This window comes from Spea bombifrons, chromosome 3 (genome assembly GCF_027358695.1).
Source record: "Spea bombifrons isolate aSpeBom1 chromosome 3, aSpeBom1.2.pri, whole genome shotgun sequence".
Classification (NCBI taxonomy): Eukaryota; Metazoa; Chordata; class Amphibia; order Anura; family Pelobatidae; genus Spea; species Spea bombifrons.
The window spans coordinates 20,674,362-20,693,055 of NC_071089.1; the positions used below are offsets into that span (position 1 = coordinate 20,674,362).

Here is an 18,694-nt window from a genome sequence, read left to right on the forward strand (position 1 = left end):
GATGAAGCCCATGTTACACAACATATCATACCTGGGAATTTCCTAGGGTTGTCTACTCTAATCTGCCACTATCTTGGGGGTGACTGCAATCAGAAGGTGGGGCTATTTACACGTAGGAGAGGGCTAGCCCCAGTTAGACTTCAATGAGGTGGGAATTAAAAAGTAGGAAGGAGTGTTTAGAACATTGGTGGGGACTGGACTTGAACAAACATCCTTCCTAAGAGATATATATATTATACTGAACCAGAGCCATAGGGATCCAGCACTTCACTAGGGGACCACAATTGAAACTGGGAAAGATCTCAGTTTTGAACATTAGCCAAACATTTCCGTTCTGTCTGTTACACTAATGCCACGTCTGCTCCAGCTCTAATAAGTGATTATTGAGCTTGCATTGACCTTGTAACACAGTCATTTATAATGCGTTGAAACCAACTCATTGTTCTCTCTTTGATGTAGCTCCATGTTAGGAAAAAATCATTATTGATCTCTAAAGCCCTTCAGTACATCTTGTGTAGGATATATTTTTTCAAGGGTTTTAGAGTTGTTTTAGAGTCATTATATGTTTAAAACAACACTTAATAACTAGGGAGAACTTAGTAAGGATAAATTCTGAGTTCTCTAGAGAAAGGCTAGAACGCTTTAGCTTGGAGCGATGGGTGGCAACAGCACAATATGTCTGACACAGACAAATCTATCCATGAAACATTCCAAGACCCCACAAAAAGAGCTGGCTATGGCAGAATGGTCAATGATCTGGCAGCATTCTATTAACTCTATCTTCACTGACCATAAGTGGAGCTACAGGTAAAGCGCATACAAAAAAAAAATTAAACTTTCAGTAGAAAAAAATTCTAATTGTTAGTCACACTCCCCTCATTGGAACAACACACAACTCCATCCTAGATAACTCCTTGGAATGTCCCTATGGTTTAGAGATTAGAGATTACATCTTGTTTAAAAGGGAGACATTTGTTTTTTGGCACAATGAAGCAAACGGGTTTTATAAAGTTGACTCATCTTTATCAACCTAATAATTAATATTTTGCAAAAGGTATGTAACAATGTTACATACAGATGAAAATATTGTATTAAAATCGTATTTCCATTTTAAACAGAATATATAGAATGTGTTAACTAAGTTGCAAGCAAATACTTTAAGAGTTGGTGCTAGTAATCTGTTCAGCAAAATCATTATAAAGCCATATATGGTATTCAGTTATCCTCCATTATACCAAATATAATGCTTTGCAGTGACATCATAAATGATGAAAACAAATAAAAACCCATGTTTTCTGTGTGTTCATTGTTTAGTCTATTGATACATTTATGCTCGGCATTCAGGAGGCATAGCAACTTCACTTATCACATAACTATTCCCCATCGCCTTATTCCTCCCTAAAACATTTTGACTGAACAACAGCCCTTGATTTATGTTCCTATAGATAGAATCTTATATAGGGGCGCTTAACACTTTGGAAACAGCTCAACATTAACCTATTGTGCCACATGCCAGTTTTGTTTTACCCTTCCCCTTTTACAAATGAACCTTTAAATACCAAGCAATATTAGCCAACCCTTTGGCTCACCATGTAGTCCCATGCGCCATATGGCCATCAGGTACACCCGGCAAATGGCTGGTGGGTTGGTGACCAACAGTCCCTCCGACTCATCTTCAGCAGCTCAAGTCCCCTCAAGTGCAAAGGGCAACCTTATGTATCCAGTAGGAGACTGCATACTTGTGATTTATCACTTGCTAGCCTTCAAGTGCCAGGGGCAATTTTTCACTGGCAATTTAACTTTTTTCTGAAAACCTAAAGTCCAATGGTACGATTAGCTGAACTAAAATAAATAACAAACCACTTTATGCTTAATAGCACAATTGCTGAATAAACAGCATTAAGTGAATTGACTAATACTTTTATCTTATAGAAAATCCATATTCTATGTAAACATGGGTTATTTCTCAAAGGGTTTTCATGTTCAATCTGAGCATATCCGCTAGTCTAATCACTTATTCCTAGGAGCACGGCTTCCCCTCTTTTCAACACTGTTGTTTTAGACAAATGGCAAATAGTTCTGTTCACAGCCTTTCAAGATGTAATATTTTGGCAGTAAGCACAGAAAACCCCATGGATCCTCTTTTCTTTTTTTTGGTTCAATTAGTACATGTATAGGCACACCAAGAAATGCAGAATTATTAGGACACATTTTAAGTAATATAAAAATGCAAAAAAAAAAACATTTCTAAATTACACAGATTATTAGTTTTCCAACTATTCACAAATTAATCCATTCTCAATTGTTCCCCAGGTACAGTCCTCCCTTATCCACATAAATTAGCTATTAAAAAAGCATATGAATGTTTGACCTTCTTTCCAATACCAATGGTTTTGAAATAAGACCCCAAACTATAATGTAAAATGTATTAGTGTCCTTTGTATATGTATATGTGTTAGAGTTCTTTGCATGACTTGATTTGCCAGTTGTATTCCTTGAAAACTGGATTATTAGCCCCTATTCTAGACTCTACGGTGGCCAAAAAAAGCAGTAAACAGATGGTCTCTAAAAGCTGAAAAGGTCTCATCTCTAAGTCTTATGTAGCCAATCACAGGACTCTAAGTCTTATGTAGCCAATCACAGGACAGATTCCTTTGATTCTGGAACACTAATATCAGGAGGATTTAAAGACTGGTCCCTATGCATTACTAGAGGAGATGTCTCTGCTTCCGACTTGAGGTTTGGCACAGCCTCTACATAAACATCCTTGAGTTCCTGCTGGTTCTTCGCGATTTCTTTTTGGTTCAGATAATGAAGAATTCCCGCACCGAGAGCATCTCCTTCAACATTTACAACTGTGGTAGTGCGGTCCCTTGGAAGAGGAAACAAAATGTAAGTATGTATAAATATAAACTTCACACATAAGTGTAAAGCATTAAATGAATCGGATTTTGATTAATATCCCATTGGTAATTAAAATGGTTTGTATGGGAGAACCCAATACATGTTTAGTACACGTATTATTTAACATGGCCTATCTAATAGTGCATGGAGTTTCTACCAGTAATGGAAGACCCAACTGCTACCTAATAATTATCTTCCAAAAAATGTAATACTGAACTATATATATATATAAACCATTCCCTGACCAGAGATACTGGCTACATCCAAATGATATCCTGAATCATAGCGATGTATGTCGGAGAATGTATCACTATAATTACAAAAGAAGAAAGAAGCCAAACAGTTTATATATCAGGATTAATTTAATGAGAAAACATGTAAAAAACCTATTGTTTTTATAAACAGTGATATTTCCCATTTAATAATCCAACCCAGCGTGAATGCTCTGTATAAGGGCACGCAGTTTGGTGATGAAAGAACATTTTTATTTGGATACTTACACAATCCAGTCCACAGCCAGTATCAGCGACAGGTCATTTGTGGGGAGTCCGATAGCCTCCAGGATAATTGCTATGGTGAGAACGCCTCCTGCAGGGATGCCAGCTGCTCCTACGCTGGATGCTGTGGCAGTGACGCTGCAAACGAGTTAGAAATTACCTTTAGCAGCTGGGTATAATAGACAAAAGGGCATAGATGTTTATCTATTATTAAAGAGCTATGCTATGAACACATTTATATATTGGGTTTAAGTCATGAATTTATTAATATCAGCCCTTCTATTACTCTCTAAATGCACTAATGTTTCCTCGACTCTATCTCCACAACCCACCTCTAAAAGCCCTATCACCTATTTTGGTGAAAATTGGGACATCATGGAAGGAAAGATGGACTGAGGGATTTGGGTACCAAAGTTGGACTGTCCCTATCCTGGCCCGTATTCTTCACCATTTTGGAATTTATTCTAACGCAGGAATTGGCAGTAGAGTTGCACATATAGTACTTCAAGACGTTTAAACAACCAACAGCGTAGAGTGTTTCCTGCAAGAACCTTATCCATCAGAAGAAGTGACCTCTGAGTTTCCCAAAGCTTATGTGATCTTTTTTCTATGCTGGCCCAATAAACAGTATCACCTTTGATTACAAACTGAATCATGGACTAAAATGTCTGTATTCATTATTCTTATCTCTATTTTCTTGTAAGATCTTCAATTTCTCCATAGGTTTAGACCCTGTTAATTTGATTACTTACAGAATAGTGAAGATTTGTCCGGCATTAAGTTCATAATTGTTCATCTGAGCAATGAAAACCGCAGCCATGCACTGGAAGATGGCAGCTCCGTCCATGTTCACAGTGGCCCCGATGGGAAGGATAAATCTGCTAATCCTTTTATCGACACCATTGTTTTCTTCAATACATTTAATCATGGTCGGGAGGGTAGCAGAACTGGAGATAAAGTGTGACGTACACAGTCAGATGGTTGGAATGTTCTTGCTGTTTATCTCACCAGAGCTGAATATGAAAATATTATTCATTTGTACAAGGCCAGATTAAGCCACTTGGGGACATGCAGCACTCATAGAGAAAGGGCCCCTTATTTCTTGCTCCCAACTATTTTCCCACAGTAACATCAATAAAACATAGTTAGTGTAAAATAAAACAAAAAGCAGTTTATTGTGAATTCTTCTACAGTCCTAGAATGATATCACACCCTGTTCATATTAAGCGTTGGTATAACATTATGTCCCAACTAGGTCTGGCGACTGCACATATGCAATCCTGTAGAATAGGCACTGCGTATGTGCTGCCAGTCTCTTGGGACATGGCACATGACTGTTGGCAAGTGGCACATAACTCTTGGTTAAGACTGTCACCAGGACAAAACTGTAATGTAGGGCACAAGATATCACTATACAAAACCCGCTAGGAAGCAGCTAGGCACTTAAACTGCTCTAAACTGCCCCAGAGTTGCAGTTTATCAGGAATTGTTTTTTGAGACCCTTGGAGCCCCTTGTCTGGGGGCCGCAGTCTTCTAACCATCAGGGTACAAGATCCAGCACAGCCTGTGACTGGGCACACAAGCCCATGTAACATGAAGGATAAGGAAAAAGAGGACAGTGACGCAAGGGAAGAAGAAGGAGGCTGAATGAGTCTGTGAGGTAACGCACTCCCACTCTTTCTTTCTGGTTACAAATGGCTACCATAAATCAAGTAAGTCTACTACATGATGGAGACCCAGGGGATGGATACCCTACCACTCTGGGGCCCTTGGAGCATTTTCTGCACATGCCCCTAGGTTAATCTCGCTCTGCATTTGTATAACCACACAGTACTTATGTTATATTCATATAGAGTTAAGCCTAATTGACTTATTTCAAGTTGAGACTCATGCTCAATGATTTAAAAGGCAAGTTCAATTTGGTAAAGATGATACCTTTATTGGTTAACGGAAATATAAGAGATTCCAAGCTTTTCAGACTATGTAGGTTTATTCTTCAGGCCTATTATGAACAGCTACACATAACACACGTCACAATTCCAACAGACTTACCTTGAGCATGTTGCAAAGGCTGTTGCAAAGGGTGTAATCAGCCCCAACAGGAACCTGAATGGGTTTTTACGTGTAAACGCAAAATATATCAGCGGAAGCACTATTCCTCCATGAATGATGTGACCCAGGATGGAGGCCATTATATATTTCCCCAGGCTGGTCACCAAAAGCACAATGTTCCCCATTTCAACAAACTTGCTTCCAACGAGAAACATAATTCCAACAGGAACATACCTGTTTGAAAACACACAGAAATGCCAGCTAAAACATTGCAAAGAGCTGCATCCAAATACTGCCCATTTAAATGGGCACTTCAACGTCCCAGAAGTATTTTTAGCTTCCGGCTGTTGAACTACAAGTCTTATGATCCTTAGAAATTGGCAAAACACTAGCATGCCACTGAAAGATATTATATGGAAGATGGAATGGTGTTCAAGAATATGGAAATAGCCACGCGGCTGCAGTTTCCCCATCCATAATGTAGACTGTAAATTAACTCAGATACCTGACGTTACTTACCACATAATCCAGGACACGAGAACCATGGTGGCTTCGTTAAAGGCGTTAAAAAATCTTATAAGTTCTTCACCTTCTGGCCCCAACTTTTTTAACGCCACTCCCAGCACAAGTGCAAAGAGGACCAGTCCTAAAATATTCATCCCATCGACTTCCGCACCCACAGGCACCTGCAAAGTCAGATACGTCACTGATGTTCATGGACTGTTTAGGAAGATTATCAAAGCTTTCCAAGGTGTTGTACAATATAGAAAATTCAGATCTCCAAGAAAACCCACATCCCATACTTCAGAACAAGAGTTTTCATTCTCAGCGATTAAGCTTCAATTAAGAAAACAAAGGGTTAGGTTTTCAAAGGTCTTGCAAAGTATATTCTTGGTGATTAGTTTGGTCGCTGACTTCAAACGTTCCAATATCTGTTATATTAAAACTACTGGCAGTTCTCCGAGGAAGTACAAGAAAAACATCCTGAAATTGTATCTAGTGTGCATTAATTTCCACTTTCCTGTAATCCACTAGACAGCAGTTCATTAGCATTAGCAGTACGAATTCTAAAGAGATCATTAGGATAGCTGTCTGCAGTACAAACCTAAAATCAGTATGCATACTCTTAACTGCATGAGGACATGAGTTAAATGACGCATGATATTACATGAACTTTTATCCACTTCCGATAAAAAAAGTTTTTCCCAAAAAGAAAAAAAAAACAACAAATCAGTAGTTACAAGGGAGGTTAGTAGAAAGTCTGCATAATAGCCAGGGGTGGCCTGTGTTCATGACTTCACTGTATATTATACCGGGTCATCTTAGATGTTGTTGCAAGAGAAGCTCCCGCAAAAACTCCTGGTTTAGTGAATACACTCAACTATGTTTTGTGGACGGCACCAAATCATAGTCCACGGTCCATGGCTGTAGTATTCCAGGGATAAACTAGACATTGCAACTTTACAATGGACTGGTTTGTGACCCATGGAAGCGTACACTAAAACGTGGATAGAGAAAAGCTTCTTCTGTCCTTCTAACTACATCAATAAAATAATTGGAGAAGATAGGAGTATAGAGGGAGATAGGAATTTACGTTTAAACAATTTCTGTACGCCAAAAGCCCTAGAGTCGACTGATTTTTTTGGACCAAAGCTGGTCCTTCAGCATTCTGCTTCACTGTGACATTCAAGGAAACAGATGGAAAATTAGCTTTAGTGACCCTGCAAGAACTTTAACCTTTATTTACAGCAGAACAAATATGTTCTGTGCCAGCTCACTTTTGTCACTTTGGTGTCTTGCTTTCTGGCCAGGAGATGTGTCCATGGACGTAAGAGCGTGCCTAATAAAAGTGACATGCGTGTCCTAATATATTTGTATCAATTAATACTAAAAATAATCAACCCATTCCATATTATTTTAAATTAACTCACCTTTTCAATTGTGACATTGCCATCGGTAGTGTTCCTGGTGTAGGTTACATAGTCAGTGGCATACTGTAATAAAAGAACACTTTTATTAATACTAATATTATTCGGGGACGTCACAGTGAGTTTCAGTAATAATATCTATTTATTTCATCCAGTCATACGATTACTGTTCTTAGTGTAAACAGGAAATATAATACTCTACAACTATCTTTGAGACTTGCCTTTGATCTAATGGGGGCTGCAGTGGTGTGCTTTGATCTGATTAAACAAGCACTTGGAATCTGTGGATGCTGGACTGTGATTAATCAATATGCCCGCTAAAAAAACTGAGCAGTTTAGTGATTGTTTCATGGATTTGTGTACTAGGGGTTGAATGGCTCACTGTTAAGTATGGTTTTAGCAAGCAATCTAAAATTACCACTAGCCCTTTTACTTTACTGTATTAGATTCCCAGTTGGAAATTGACCATAACTGTTGTTTTAAGAAGTAATGACACATATGAAAGGCAGAGGTGGAACATTAGCTTCCATGGGACTCCACAACTTTGCGTCATGTCTCTGATGAATTGTGTCCTACTTACCGATCGAAACGCTGCAGCTACAAGGTTGGAAGGCATCAAGTTTCTGTAAATAAAAGTACGAATGTATTGTCACCGTGAGAAAAACATTATCAGTATATGTGTTCAGTCTCCATTGAACCTTCTCTTCTAATTTTGTTTAGGAATATAAATGGTTAAGTTAAACATTTTAAATCTGTTACAAAACACATAAAAGTAGCATGAGCTTTCCTCCCAATTGACCTCACTGCTAATCCAGGTTGCCCAGGTTTTAGGAGTAGGAGTACACATTCCACTGATAGTAGCTTCCAAATATTGCTTGCCAACAAAGATGTGTTTTGGTAAAACAAAAACATGGAAATACATTGTAGTAAGAATTTCATTATTTATTTGTTTGTAAATCTTTGCAAATAAAACTGATTTCGACCTATAACAGTAGAACATATTTTTCCCAGCCAGCAAGGAAAGAAAGCCGGTTCAAGGTCTACAACCAAGGAAAGCAGAGTAGATTTACTGGTAGATACGTACAGACTGGGGTATTGTGACCTTGGATCTGACACAACTTTATATTAATCAATAGGGCATACAAACCTGTTTATGCTATTTACATATCTGTTGCATAGTTTATATTCATATATATTTAGTAGGGAAAAGAAGGTAGATGTATGGCTTGCCAGCCAGGTAAGACTTTATTAAATAGCATCCTTTACTACTTTGGAAACTGAAAAGGCTAATTTCTATTTGTCTAATTGCTGAAAGACACATCATCCATTGCGAGTCTTCATTGTTTCAGACTTGCAACAAACTTTGTAGCACGTTTATCTGCAATCAGTAGTTTGCAGTGGCCAAGGCATAATGCCAAATTAAATTGTAATACCAGAGGAACCAAGGATGGAACGCACTATTCCCGAATGAGAACACACTCAAGGAATCCAGAAGACCTCAACAATGAACGCTACCAAGATCATTGAAAAAATGTTATGTGCCACACACCTATTCCAAACTAATCACACTCATAACTGGACATACGTATTTATTGAAAACAATAGATTCAGGTTGAATTCAGACCTCATATATGTTGATAGTTTTTCTTGGTTTAAACTGATATGAGTGAAAATGAAACAATACTTAAACACGGTGATCAGAACATTTGCTTTGTAATTCTTTGGAAATCACTGAAACAGCATCACGGTTTTAATGATCCATGTTTTGCAGCATTTGAGCTTAACAGAAAAAATCAACTTGAGCTAAGCATGTTGTCCACATGATGACCGATGAGTGGCCTCTAATCAGATTGGTTTTTTTTCAGAATTATTTTATTGCTTCTGTTAAATTAAATCATAATGATATGTCTCAAAATGTGCCTTCCTGCAACCATCCCAGCAGCTCATTAACTTGCAGATCATCCTCACTCAAAAGAAAAACGCATTATTTATTCTTGGCAGTAAAGGAACATTTTGTTGCTCCTTAATAATTTGACCTGGTGTATAGATGGCAAAGATGAATTTATATATTTTGTGCTCCTGACTTTTATAAGATTTGTGCAGTTGATATCTATCTATCTATCTATCTATCTATCTATCTATCTATCTATCTATCTATCTATCTATCTATATATATATATAGTATATGATACATATGATATATATATGATATACATATATGATATATATATATAATGTATTTTAAAAAAAAACTTTTATGTCTAAGCTTACAACTAGGTTACTATGAAAAAAAAAATCAAATTTCTGTGCATGGAGTGAGAATAAATCGGACGATATCTAAAATGAACTCAAGGTGCTCAACTCAACTCCCCACTTATATGCATTGAAAGCTGTGTCCCTAACAGGTGTAGAGTTTTTAAATGTTGGAAATTCATCATCCCTACAATGTTATTGGCACCCAGCTCTTTGAGGTATCCATTACAGGTCTACACAGTCATCAGATGTCTAAAATAACAAGGACTTTAGGCAGCATGCCCTAATGACTCCATCGGTTGGAACTGGACAGGACTGCACTGGGTGCTTTCTGTGCCAAATGTATTATGGGCTATAATATCAACTGAGTCATTTGACTGAGATCCCCTTGGGTTCAACATTGCCATGTATTCTCAGTAGAGTCATTCATGAATATCTAGTTAAAATAAACTGTGCATCACATTAAATTATATAACAGTATCCATGCCAAAAAATGTGGATTGCACATGAAGCACGTGTAGTTACATATAGTTACATATACATATAGTACATAAGGTTGAAAAAAAGAGCTAAGTCCACCTAAAACAGAGCACAACAGTGCATTCAGATGTTATTTTTACTAATGTCCAAAAAAGAAGGGGGGGGACCCCAACGTAGCAGAGAGCTCTGAATTTTCATTTGCATTTTGTAGCTTTTTCACTCTCATGCTCTTACTCACAATGTCTCACACTCTCACTATCTCACACTCTCTGTCAAGGTCCCCCCACCTTCTCTGTTGGCCACTTCCATGTCTCCTTCTCCGCAGCTTTGCTTCTTCATTCTTTCTTCATCTGCTTCTCCCTGGTATCAGCTCTGCTTACGATGCCTCCCAGAGCACTTCTGTAAAAGGACGGCGCCTCAGCGGGCATCCTCTCCCTGATTGAAGGAACGGAGGGGGAGGTTGCCCCTTTGGTTCTGTACTTTTGCGGGAAAACTTTGAGAGGCCGGAATAATGCAGATGGATTCGCTGAGAAAGAAAGGTGCAGAAACACTTCTTTCTCCGAGGATCGCTCTGCATTATTCTGGCCTCTTGGAGCACTTCTGCATATGGGGGAAGCCTTGCCATGTGCCACAGGGACAGCCTCTCTCTCATTCCCCCAATTGGTGGAGAGGGTGCGCAGAGACGCAACCATTTTGGGGAAACAATCCTGAAGGCCTGGTTAAGGGAGTGGATACTGGAGAGAAGCGATCTAACAGAGAAGACAGAAGAACAAAAGGAAGCAAGAGAATACGTAGATCTCTGAAAAAGGAAACAGGGACGTGGAAGCGGCCAGCAGAGAAGGTAGGGAGATGGAATGAGTACAACAAAATGCAAATGTAAATTCAGAACTCTCTGCTTTGTTTTCAAAAAGCTGCGGAAAAGGAGACAGGAACATGTTTATACTAGTAAAGCACTGTCCAGGTCCAAAGGTTGCCACCCCCGCTGTATGGTTAAATATACCTCAGGCACAACACTGACTATAGTATCTATCTTAATTTACAAATAAAAAAAGTACATGGTATGAGGATTCCCTCAGGTTTCCACATTTAGCATCAAATGTACTAAGTCTAGACCCAGTGGTGGGCTGGTCTGGAGGCAATTGCCCCACCAGTAAGTTTAGCAGGAACTCAGTGGTGTCACCTAATGCAACTTTACGTGACCCCACAGTAAAGGTGCAGTTGCTCTAACTGTGTGACATGAAGATATGCGCCAGACAAGCTACGTGTGTATGTTAGAGTGAATGCGTGAGTGTTCAAGCCACTTGGCCTTACATGCCTTCCAGGACAGAAGGTACCGGCCCTCTCTTGGCTAGTCTTGCACAGATCTATCTAAATAGAGGTAGCTCTTTTCATCACATGCAAACTTTACGTTTATTGCATCCATTTGTAATGAAAATAATCTTGTGTGAAAAGAAACATGTGCAGCCCAGAGAAGGGAACACACCTGCTTTCATTTCTGGTTTATCATTTACCCATGACCTTCATTTCAAAGCAAATTAAAGCAAAAGGGGTATGCTGACATCCTAATGTTCTGGAAACAGAACTTTGTTTAGGCTGATCAGTCTTGATAATAATCAAACTTTCGATGAGACATAATACCAGGAATGTTAAAATTAGTGCCCACTGTAAAGTTCACTCTAGGAATGTAAACGATAATTGTAGTAATACATTCTAATAATAGATAGATAAAATAAAACAGATGTTTCAAACCTAAAAACATTGCAATAAAAATATAGTTACTGATATAAAAAATATGCACTGTATGGGTATGTGTATGATATACATCTGTTTACTTTTATAGTGAAATACATTTTGAATATCTTAATCATTTGCCTTTTTATTCACTGCCTTACTTACGCAAGAAAAACAGCCTCAAAAAATGATCTTGCATCTGGCCTCAAATATCCTAAAAGTGTCAATTTGGGCCCATTTAATGCACCAAATATCACACTGTTTGTTTCATCTATAAGAATTGGCTAACTGGAAGATGTAAATGGCTTGCAATAGTTTTTGACATAGTGGCGGGCTTATCAATTTACACCGATCAGCCTGAACATTATGACCACCTGCCTGATATTGTGTAGGTCCCCCTTTTGCCGCCAAAACAGCCCTGACCTGTCGAGGCATGGACTCCACTAGACCTCTGAAGGTGTCGTGTGGTATCTGTCACCAAGATGTTAGCAGCAGGTCCTTTAAGTCCTGTAAGCTGCAAGATGGGGCATCCATGGATGCATCTTGGTGCCATGTGTTCTCCAGGTGAGTGACGCACGCACACCCGGCCATCCACGTGATGTAAAAGAAAATGTGATTCATCAGACCAGACAACCTTCTTCCATTGCTCCGTGGTCCAGTTCTTATGCTCACATGCCCATTGTAGGCACGGTCGGCAGTGGACAGGGGTCAGCATGGGCACCCTGACTGGTCTGCTGCTACGCAGCCCCATACGCAACAAATTGCGAAGCACCCACTGTTCACTTCACCTGTCAGTGGTCATAATGCTATGGCTGATGGGTGTATAGTGTGACTGAATCTTCAATATTTATGCTTTAGATTTTCGCCGGGTGTGCTTTGAATTCTTACTTTGTTTTATGCACTAGTTTTCACTAATCTTTAAACTCCATAGGATGTATTATGCATATCGTTAATATAATGGTTTTAAAACCCCAGCCTTCAGTACCTTATCCATATTAACAAATAGGCAAAACTGTCATAGATGCTTTCAAAGCCCATCCAAATAAATTATGATTGATAAATTATTTATCTGTTTCCACTTAAAGATATTAAAACTTATTCATTTAGGAGGTTGGGCCATAAATTCCCCACCAATTGATGATATGGGAAGAAATGTATACAGTTTGCCGTAATGATTACAAAGAACTCACAGTGTTAATGACAAATGCCAAAAAATTCCAAATAAGAATTCAGCAAGTGCCAGGCAACTGCTAAATAGTTGTTGGAAGAATGGGACAAATGCCAGGGTTCTCCTGGGCCTCCTTCCTTTGTTGAATAGAAAGCAGCGAAGCTCCTGTTTGACTAAACGCATGCAAATATCAGTAAAGAATGGTTAGAGAGACTTCCTGAGATCGGAGAGAGCTGAATATTGTTATAAAGGTGTTATCCAAACCTTCCCAAAGGGCCGATACATTTTCTATCCCTCACCGATGATTAAGAGCTCGATGGGTGATTAGAGGTGAGCTATACAAGCAGAAAAAAATTTAGATCCACAACTCATGTAACGTAAACTCAATATATGAGTTTCCAAGTTGAACTACACAGGGGGAGTAAAGAACAGTCTAGCCCCAAAATTTTATTTTCACGCAAGCTATTATTATTTTGTTATTTTATACAGTGCCATCAGATTCCATAGCCATGAACAAAGGGTAGATAAAATGATTAGTATATAAAATAAAAAGACGGCATACAGAAACAACAGGTGAGGACGGCCCTGCTCAGAGGAGCTTACAATCTAGAGGAGTCTAGGGGTGTCCCGTTAATTGCTCAACTCCCTGGGGTGTTCATTGACAATGATTATGCTGCATTTAACATGCTGTCATTATTATCATTTAAAATACAATTGAAGGCAAAATACAGCAGCTTGCGGTTGCATAAGGTAAGATTCCAACTCTCCATCCATAGTGGCAAACAGGTAAGATATTTTATTTTATTTGTTATTCCCACACACTAGTATTTCCACAGAAGCCCTGAATATTTAGCACTGAAAGAAACTATTACTGTAGAAATGCTTAATCCCACTCAATATGTTAATCTATTTTTGCGCCAAGAGTTTTGCTATGCCGTTTGCTGGTGTTGTGATCTGCTACTCATATCACGCCCAGCCAGTAATACACTTCCATTATATTCTGTAAAGCTGTATTAATATTTATTCTTGTAGTAGTCTGAGTGAGAAATTATTGCTCCATTAGCGTAAAACACATTAAGTATTGGCTCAGGTCACCTGGATGTCAATGTTGACGACATTCTGTATTTTATTAATTCTTCGCCTTTGTTGGACCAATGATAATGGCTGTATTGACTGATCTCAAATTTCAACATAAAAACACAAAATAATATTTTAGCTAAAATGCATTTTTAGCAAAGTAGCCTACCTTGTGAGGTTTGCTGATTATTATTTATTATTATTTATTGTTTTATATAGTGCCATCAAATTCCATAGCGCTGTACAATGGGTAGACAATTCTGGTTCTTTGTTGGAACATATTGGGGCAACCAGATTCCCCCTTTGAACAAGAGACTATTGTGTAATATGTATAGTGCTGTCTTTGCAATAAAATAATTTGTGTTCTCGGAGCTCTAGGCATCCTGCGCCGGTTCACAGCACAAATCAATTACACTGGTGAGCTGTATTAACGGATTTCTAAGCGATGCCTTCAGTGACATGGAGAAAGCCACGTGAAATCCCATAACAATGCTATTCTATTTCTATGGTACGCATAAAAACCCAGCATACCCGCACTATATGTTCTTATGTGAAAGCACTTGCTTTATCCAAAAATATATGTTCCAAGAATTTAGCTCAGTTAATCACCAAGATTTAATAGAAATTAGTACATTTGATCAATCCCACCTGTCCCTTAAGAGAAACCCACTTTGGTTGTCTCATCATAATGAAAAAGCCTGAACAAATAGGGCAGGCTGACATGAGGTTGTGGGGACAGGGATAAGTATTATACAGTGTAAGGCAGGTCAGATAGGTCATAGAAAGGTCAGGTTAGGGGTTATGTAAAAAAAAAAAAATAGGTTATATAACTTTATTCTCGTTTGCGCCTGCGCTAGCGCGTTGCCGCTCTTTTTGAGTGGCTCGTGCTGCCTCTTAGTGTCCGCGCGGGTGCCTCGCGCCGCGCTAAAGGGCGGGAATTGCACCTATAAATAGGCGCACTCTGAGGGGAGCGGTCACTTACCTGGCGATCCACTGAGCGATTATCTGCACTGACCGTAAGAGTCTGGTGAGCGGTAGCGAAGTGGTGAACCGAAGAGTCAGCATGGAAGAGCTGATGAAGATGCTCCCTCCCACCCACCCTTATGTTTTATTTATTGTCGTGGCTTTTATCGGGGTAAAGTTGCCCTATGGGTGAACTGTAATTATTGCTATGCTGGCTGGCTTTCAGGGCGGTTGGCAAGGTTTAAAGGTTTATATGGTGCTCTGGGGCTTATGCCAAGGGCTTGTGTTTATTTATATTATATGGTTACAGAGTTGAGTTACGGTATATGGTTTTGTTATGTTGGTGAAACTAAATAAAAGCCACGGCCTGATTCATCCAAATTTCGGTGTGTGTGTCTTTATTTTAGTATGGTTTTATTATTTAGCAGTCTTATGTCCCTTACAGCCTCATGCATAGTGAGGTTTAAATTTATTCTGCGGGACTTTTGAAACCTCACTTAGCATCACTATGCAGTCTGACGAGAAAACCAAAGTGGGCTTCTCTTAAGGGACAGATGGGATTGGAAATATGTCATTTCTATTAAATCTTGGTGTGTCCTGACGGACATCGAGGTGCGGCCTCATGAGATCTAGACCTACAACCATTGGCGGATCCAGAGGTAAGTGTAGACACCTGGATTTATCTCCTCATCTCCCTAATTTCCAGGAGGGAGATGGGTTGAGCGGCATGATGCAATGTGACGTGGGGAGTAACGATGTACCTCGCCAGACGAGCTGCATCAAAGACGGGCTAAGGCTTCCCTAGGTAAGTTGCATGTGTGTGGGTATGTTAGTGTGTCTATGTATGCGTGTCTGTCTGGATATGTTAGTGTGTGTGACTGGGTGTGTTAATGGTGTGTCTCGATATGTTAGTATGTGTGGGCATGTCAGTGTTTGAGTCTGTGTATGTTAGTGTGTCTCGGTATTTTAGTGTCAGCGCATGTGTCTTTGTTTGGTCATGTTAGCGTGTGTGTCTGGGTAAGTTGGTATGTGTGTGTGTGTCTGGGTACATTTGTGTGAGGTGACTGTGGGGGTATTTTAGTGTGTGCACATGTGTCTTTGGGTGTGTTAGCGTATGTGTGTGTGGGTATGTTAGTGAAAGTACGTTTGGTGAGTACTTGTGGGGTGTGTTTGTGTGGGTATTTTAATGTATCTTTGGGTGTGTTAGCATATGTGTGTGGGTATGTTAGTGAAAGTGTGTGTCTGGCTATGTTAGTGGAAGTGTGTGTCAGGGTATGTTAGTGTGAGTATTTGTACGGTGAGTGTTTGTGGGGGTATTTTGCTGTTTATTGGCCCACTGCAGAAAAAAGGATACCCCTGCTTTAGGGGATGAGCCCCCGGGGCTTTCTCTTGCTCTCACATTTGCAGGACTCCTGCTATTGCAGTAATTATATAAAAATAATTATATTGGTTCTGGCTATTTTAAATCTACATACAGGTCATTTTAGATGTAAACCCTAAAAGCGGCTTATACTTTTCCTTGTCTCTCATTCCAGGAGACAGGAATTTTCATCAATTAGCAAAAGCCCTGGCTCTTAAATCATCCGATTTTTAGAACAGTTTAGCAATTTAGTAACTCCAGTAATAGCTACAAAAATAAGAATCCAAAGAGCTGTGCAAGTCAATCATACACATACAAACATGCATTTATACATACAATTACTGTGTTCGTTATGCACATACAAAGGCGTAATTATGTACCAGTGTCGTAGGTGCCGCCTCGTCTCCTTTATGTGTCTGATTTTCAGCGGCTATTTCCTTTTGGTGCTTTTAACCCTTTATGTGCCAGTTGTGTGGCTACTAAGCTAATTTAAGGCATGAATACTCAGTTCCTTCTGTTCTAGTAATTCCTTGGAGACAGTATATTGCTGAGAAGGGATTCGCCTTAAGGCAGCGTGCACATTACTCTAAGGCAGCGTGCGCATTACTCTAAGGCAGCGTGCACACAATAGAGATGTAAGGCTATGGTGGGATTGCATCATTTCTGCAAGTCGCTAATGTTCTTGATAAAGTAAGAAAGCTGACAAGATACCGCATGCTATGAGAAGGAGTATGTTATTTCCTTACCTCTTTAATGAAGTCAGGGAATGGGATAGGTACGCTGATAATACAATGATAAGCAGGTGATGGCTGAAATGGAGAAGGGCTAGTCCAATTTAAACATTTTGGACCACTGCTACCAGTCAGCTACCAGGGTGAATAGAGTGAGAAAGGCTTTAGATGGCATTTCCATGATGACTGGATCATTTTTATGGATTTTCTATACATTCTCTTTCTGTGAATGTGTTTTGGACTGGAAAGGATAATGAACATTCCAGTGATGGGTGCATTTGCCACAATGTTGCTTCTCTATACATTAAGTTACCATGGGACATTTAGCCAGCAATGTAAAAGTTTAAAAATTGTTGGCAATTTACTTATCGGTGCTCTTGGACCAAAACTCTTTAGTCCCAAACTCAATCAAGGTTTATATTAAAGGAGAATATTTGAGGTACTGCAGCAGCTGAATTATTAACCCCACAAACTCCACAGACTGAAGAACTAGTCCCTGGACAACAAATCACACTGAGGCATATTTTTGTTATGGATGAATAATACTAGTAACCAATGTCTCCAAACAGCTGCCCCGATGTTTAAGCCCCTATTGTAACAATCTGCTGCCAGGTGGCATTAACCTCTTAGATTAAGCAGGTTTTGAAGCACCAGACAGATCAGAACTGCCCGTCCGGGTACCAAATAATGCAAAACACACAACCCGCAAACCACGTGCCGGTTTAGTGGATGGTGGAACAGGTGAAAGCGTTACCTGGCCAGGTCTAGGAACGAGTCGATTGTCTCCTTGTTGGTAGTCACCGTGCCCTCAATGCCCAGCGCGTTGGAGTTTAGTGCACCTGCCCCAGCACCCGGTTTAATGATGAAGCCAAGGGCTATGGCCAAACCTGATGCCATCAGGGTAGTCACCAAGAAGTAGCCCACTGCAATCCCGCCTAGCTTGCCCAGCGACCGGGTGTCCAGACTGGCAGCCCCTGAGATCAGGCTGCACACAACCAGCGGCAGGATGATCATCCTCAGCATCCTGAGCAGCATCTCTCCCGGGAAGGCGAAGTAAGTCATCTGTGCCTTGGTCAGGTTCATGCTTCTTACTGCTGTCCCCAAACCAACCCCAAGCACCACCCCGGACACAGTGAGGATCACTATGGCGTTCTTCTTCAGGAACCGGGTACATCTCTGCCCCCGGGCAGGCTTGGCCGCTTCCCCTGCGTCCTCCACTTCGCAGACCGAGTACTCAGGGTACTTGCCGACGTGCCCGTTAGATTCACAGGGCTTCTCCATCGCTGTGTATGGCAGTGAGAGGCTGGTGTTGCAGGCGGAGATAGGTGTGTGTAGAGGCAGGTGTGTGTCACGGGCGCGGTGACAGTGCGCTCCTCAGCCGCAAGCACCCTCTGCTCAACTCCAGTGACTCTCACTGTTCCTAAAAGAACTGCAGCTCCAGCTGATGCAACAGAGCCTCCTCCTCCCCTCCCAGACAGACAGAATCCACCCCGCCCCCGAATCTGCCTTTACCATCACCCTCACGCCCTATCTTCACTACTTGGATCTCT

At 40.2% G+C, this 18,694-nt stretch overlaps 1 protein-coding gene across 1 annotated transcript; it reads right to left on the reverse strand.

The window, feature by feature from the left end:
* Window positions 1–2,622: 2,622 nt before the first annotated feature.
* On the reverse strand, window positions 2,623–18,425 carry SLC1A4 (solute carrier family 1 member 4). Its single transcript, XM_053459731.1, has 8 exons — window positions 17,899–18,425; window positions 7,962–8,004; window positions 7,385–7,447; window positions 5,973–6,139; window positions 5,454–5,687; window positions 4,154–4,348; window positions 3,405–3,539; window positions 2,623–2,872 (listed from the first exon to the last, which is right to left on the reverse strand). Exons 1-8 carry the CDS (start codon window positions 18,423–18,425, stop codon window positions 2,638–2,640), a joined length of 1,599 nt encoding a protein of 532 aa, XP_053315706.1. The 3' UTR covers window positions 2,623–2,637.
* Between the last annotated feature and the right edge of the window lie 269 nt (window positions 18,426–18,694).

Coding starts and splice junctions, on each gene's coding strand:
- SLC1A4 (XM_053459731.1), bottom strand. CDS start 18,425: ATGGAGAAGCCCTGTGAATCTAACGGGCACGTCGGCAAGTACCCTGAG. Junction 7,448..7,961: donor TAGCTGCAGCGTTTCGATCG/GTAAGTAGGACA, acceptor CTTTTATTACAG/TATGCCACTGACTATGTAAC. Junction 2,873..3,404: donor CTGGCTGTGGACTGGATTGT/GTAAGTATCCAA, acceptor TCCTCTTCCAAG/GGACCGCACTACCACAGTTG.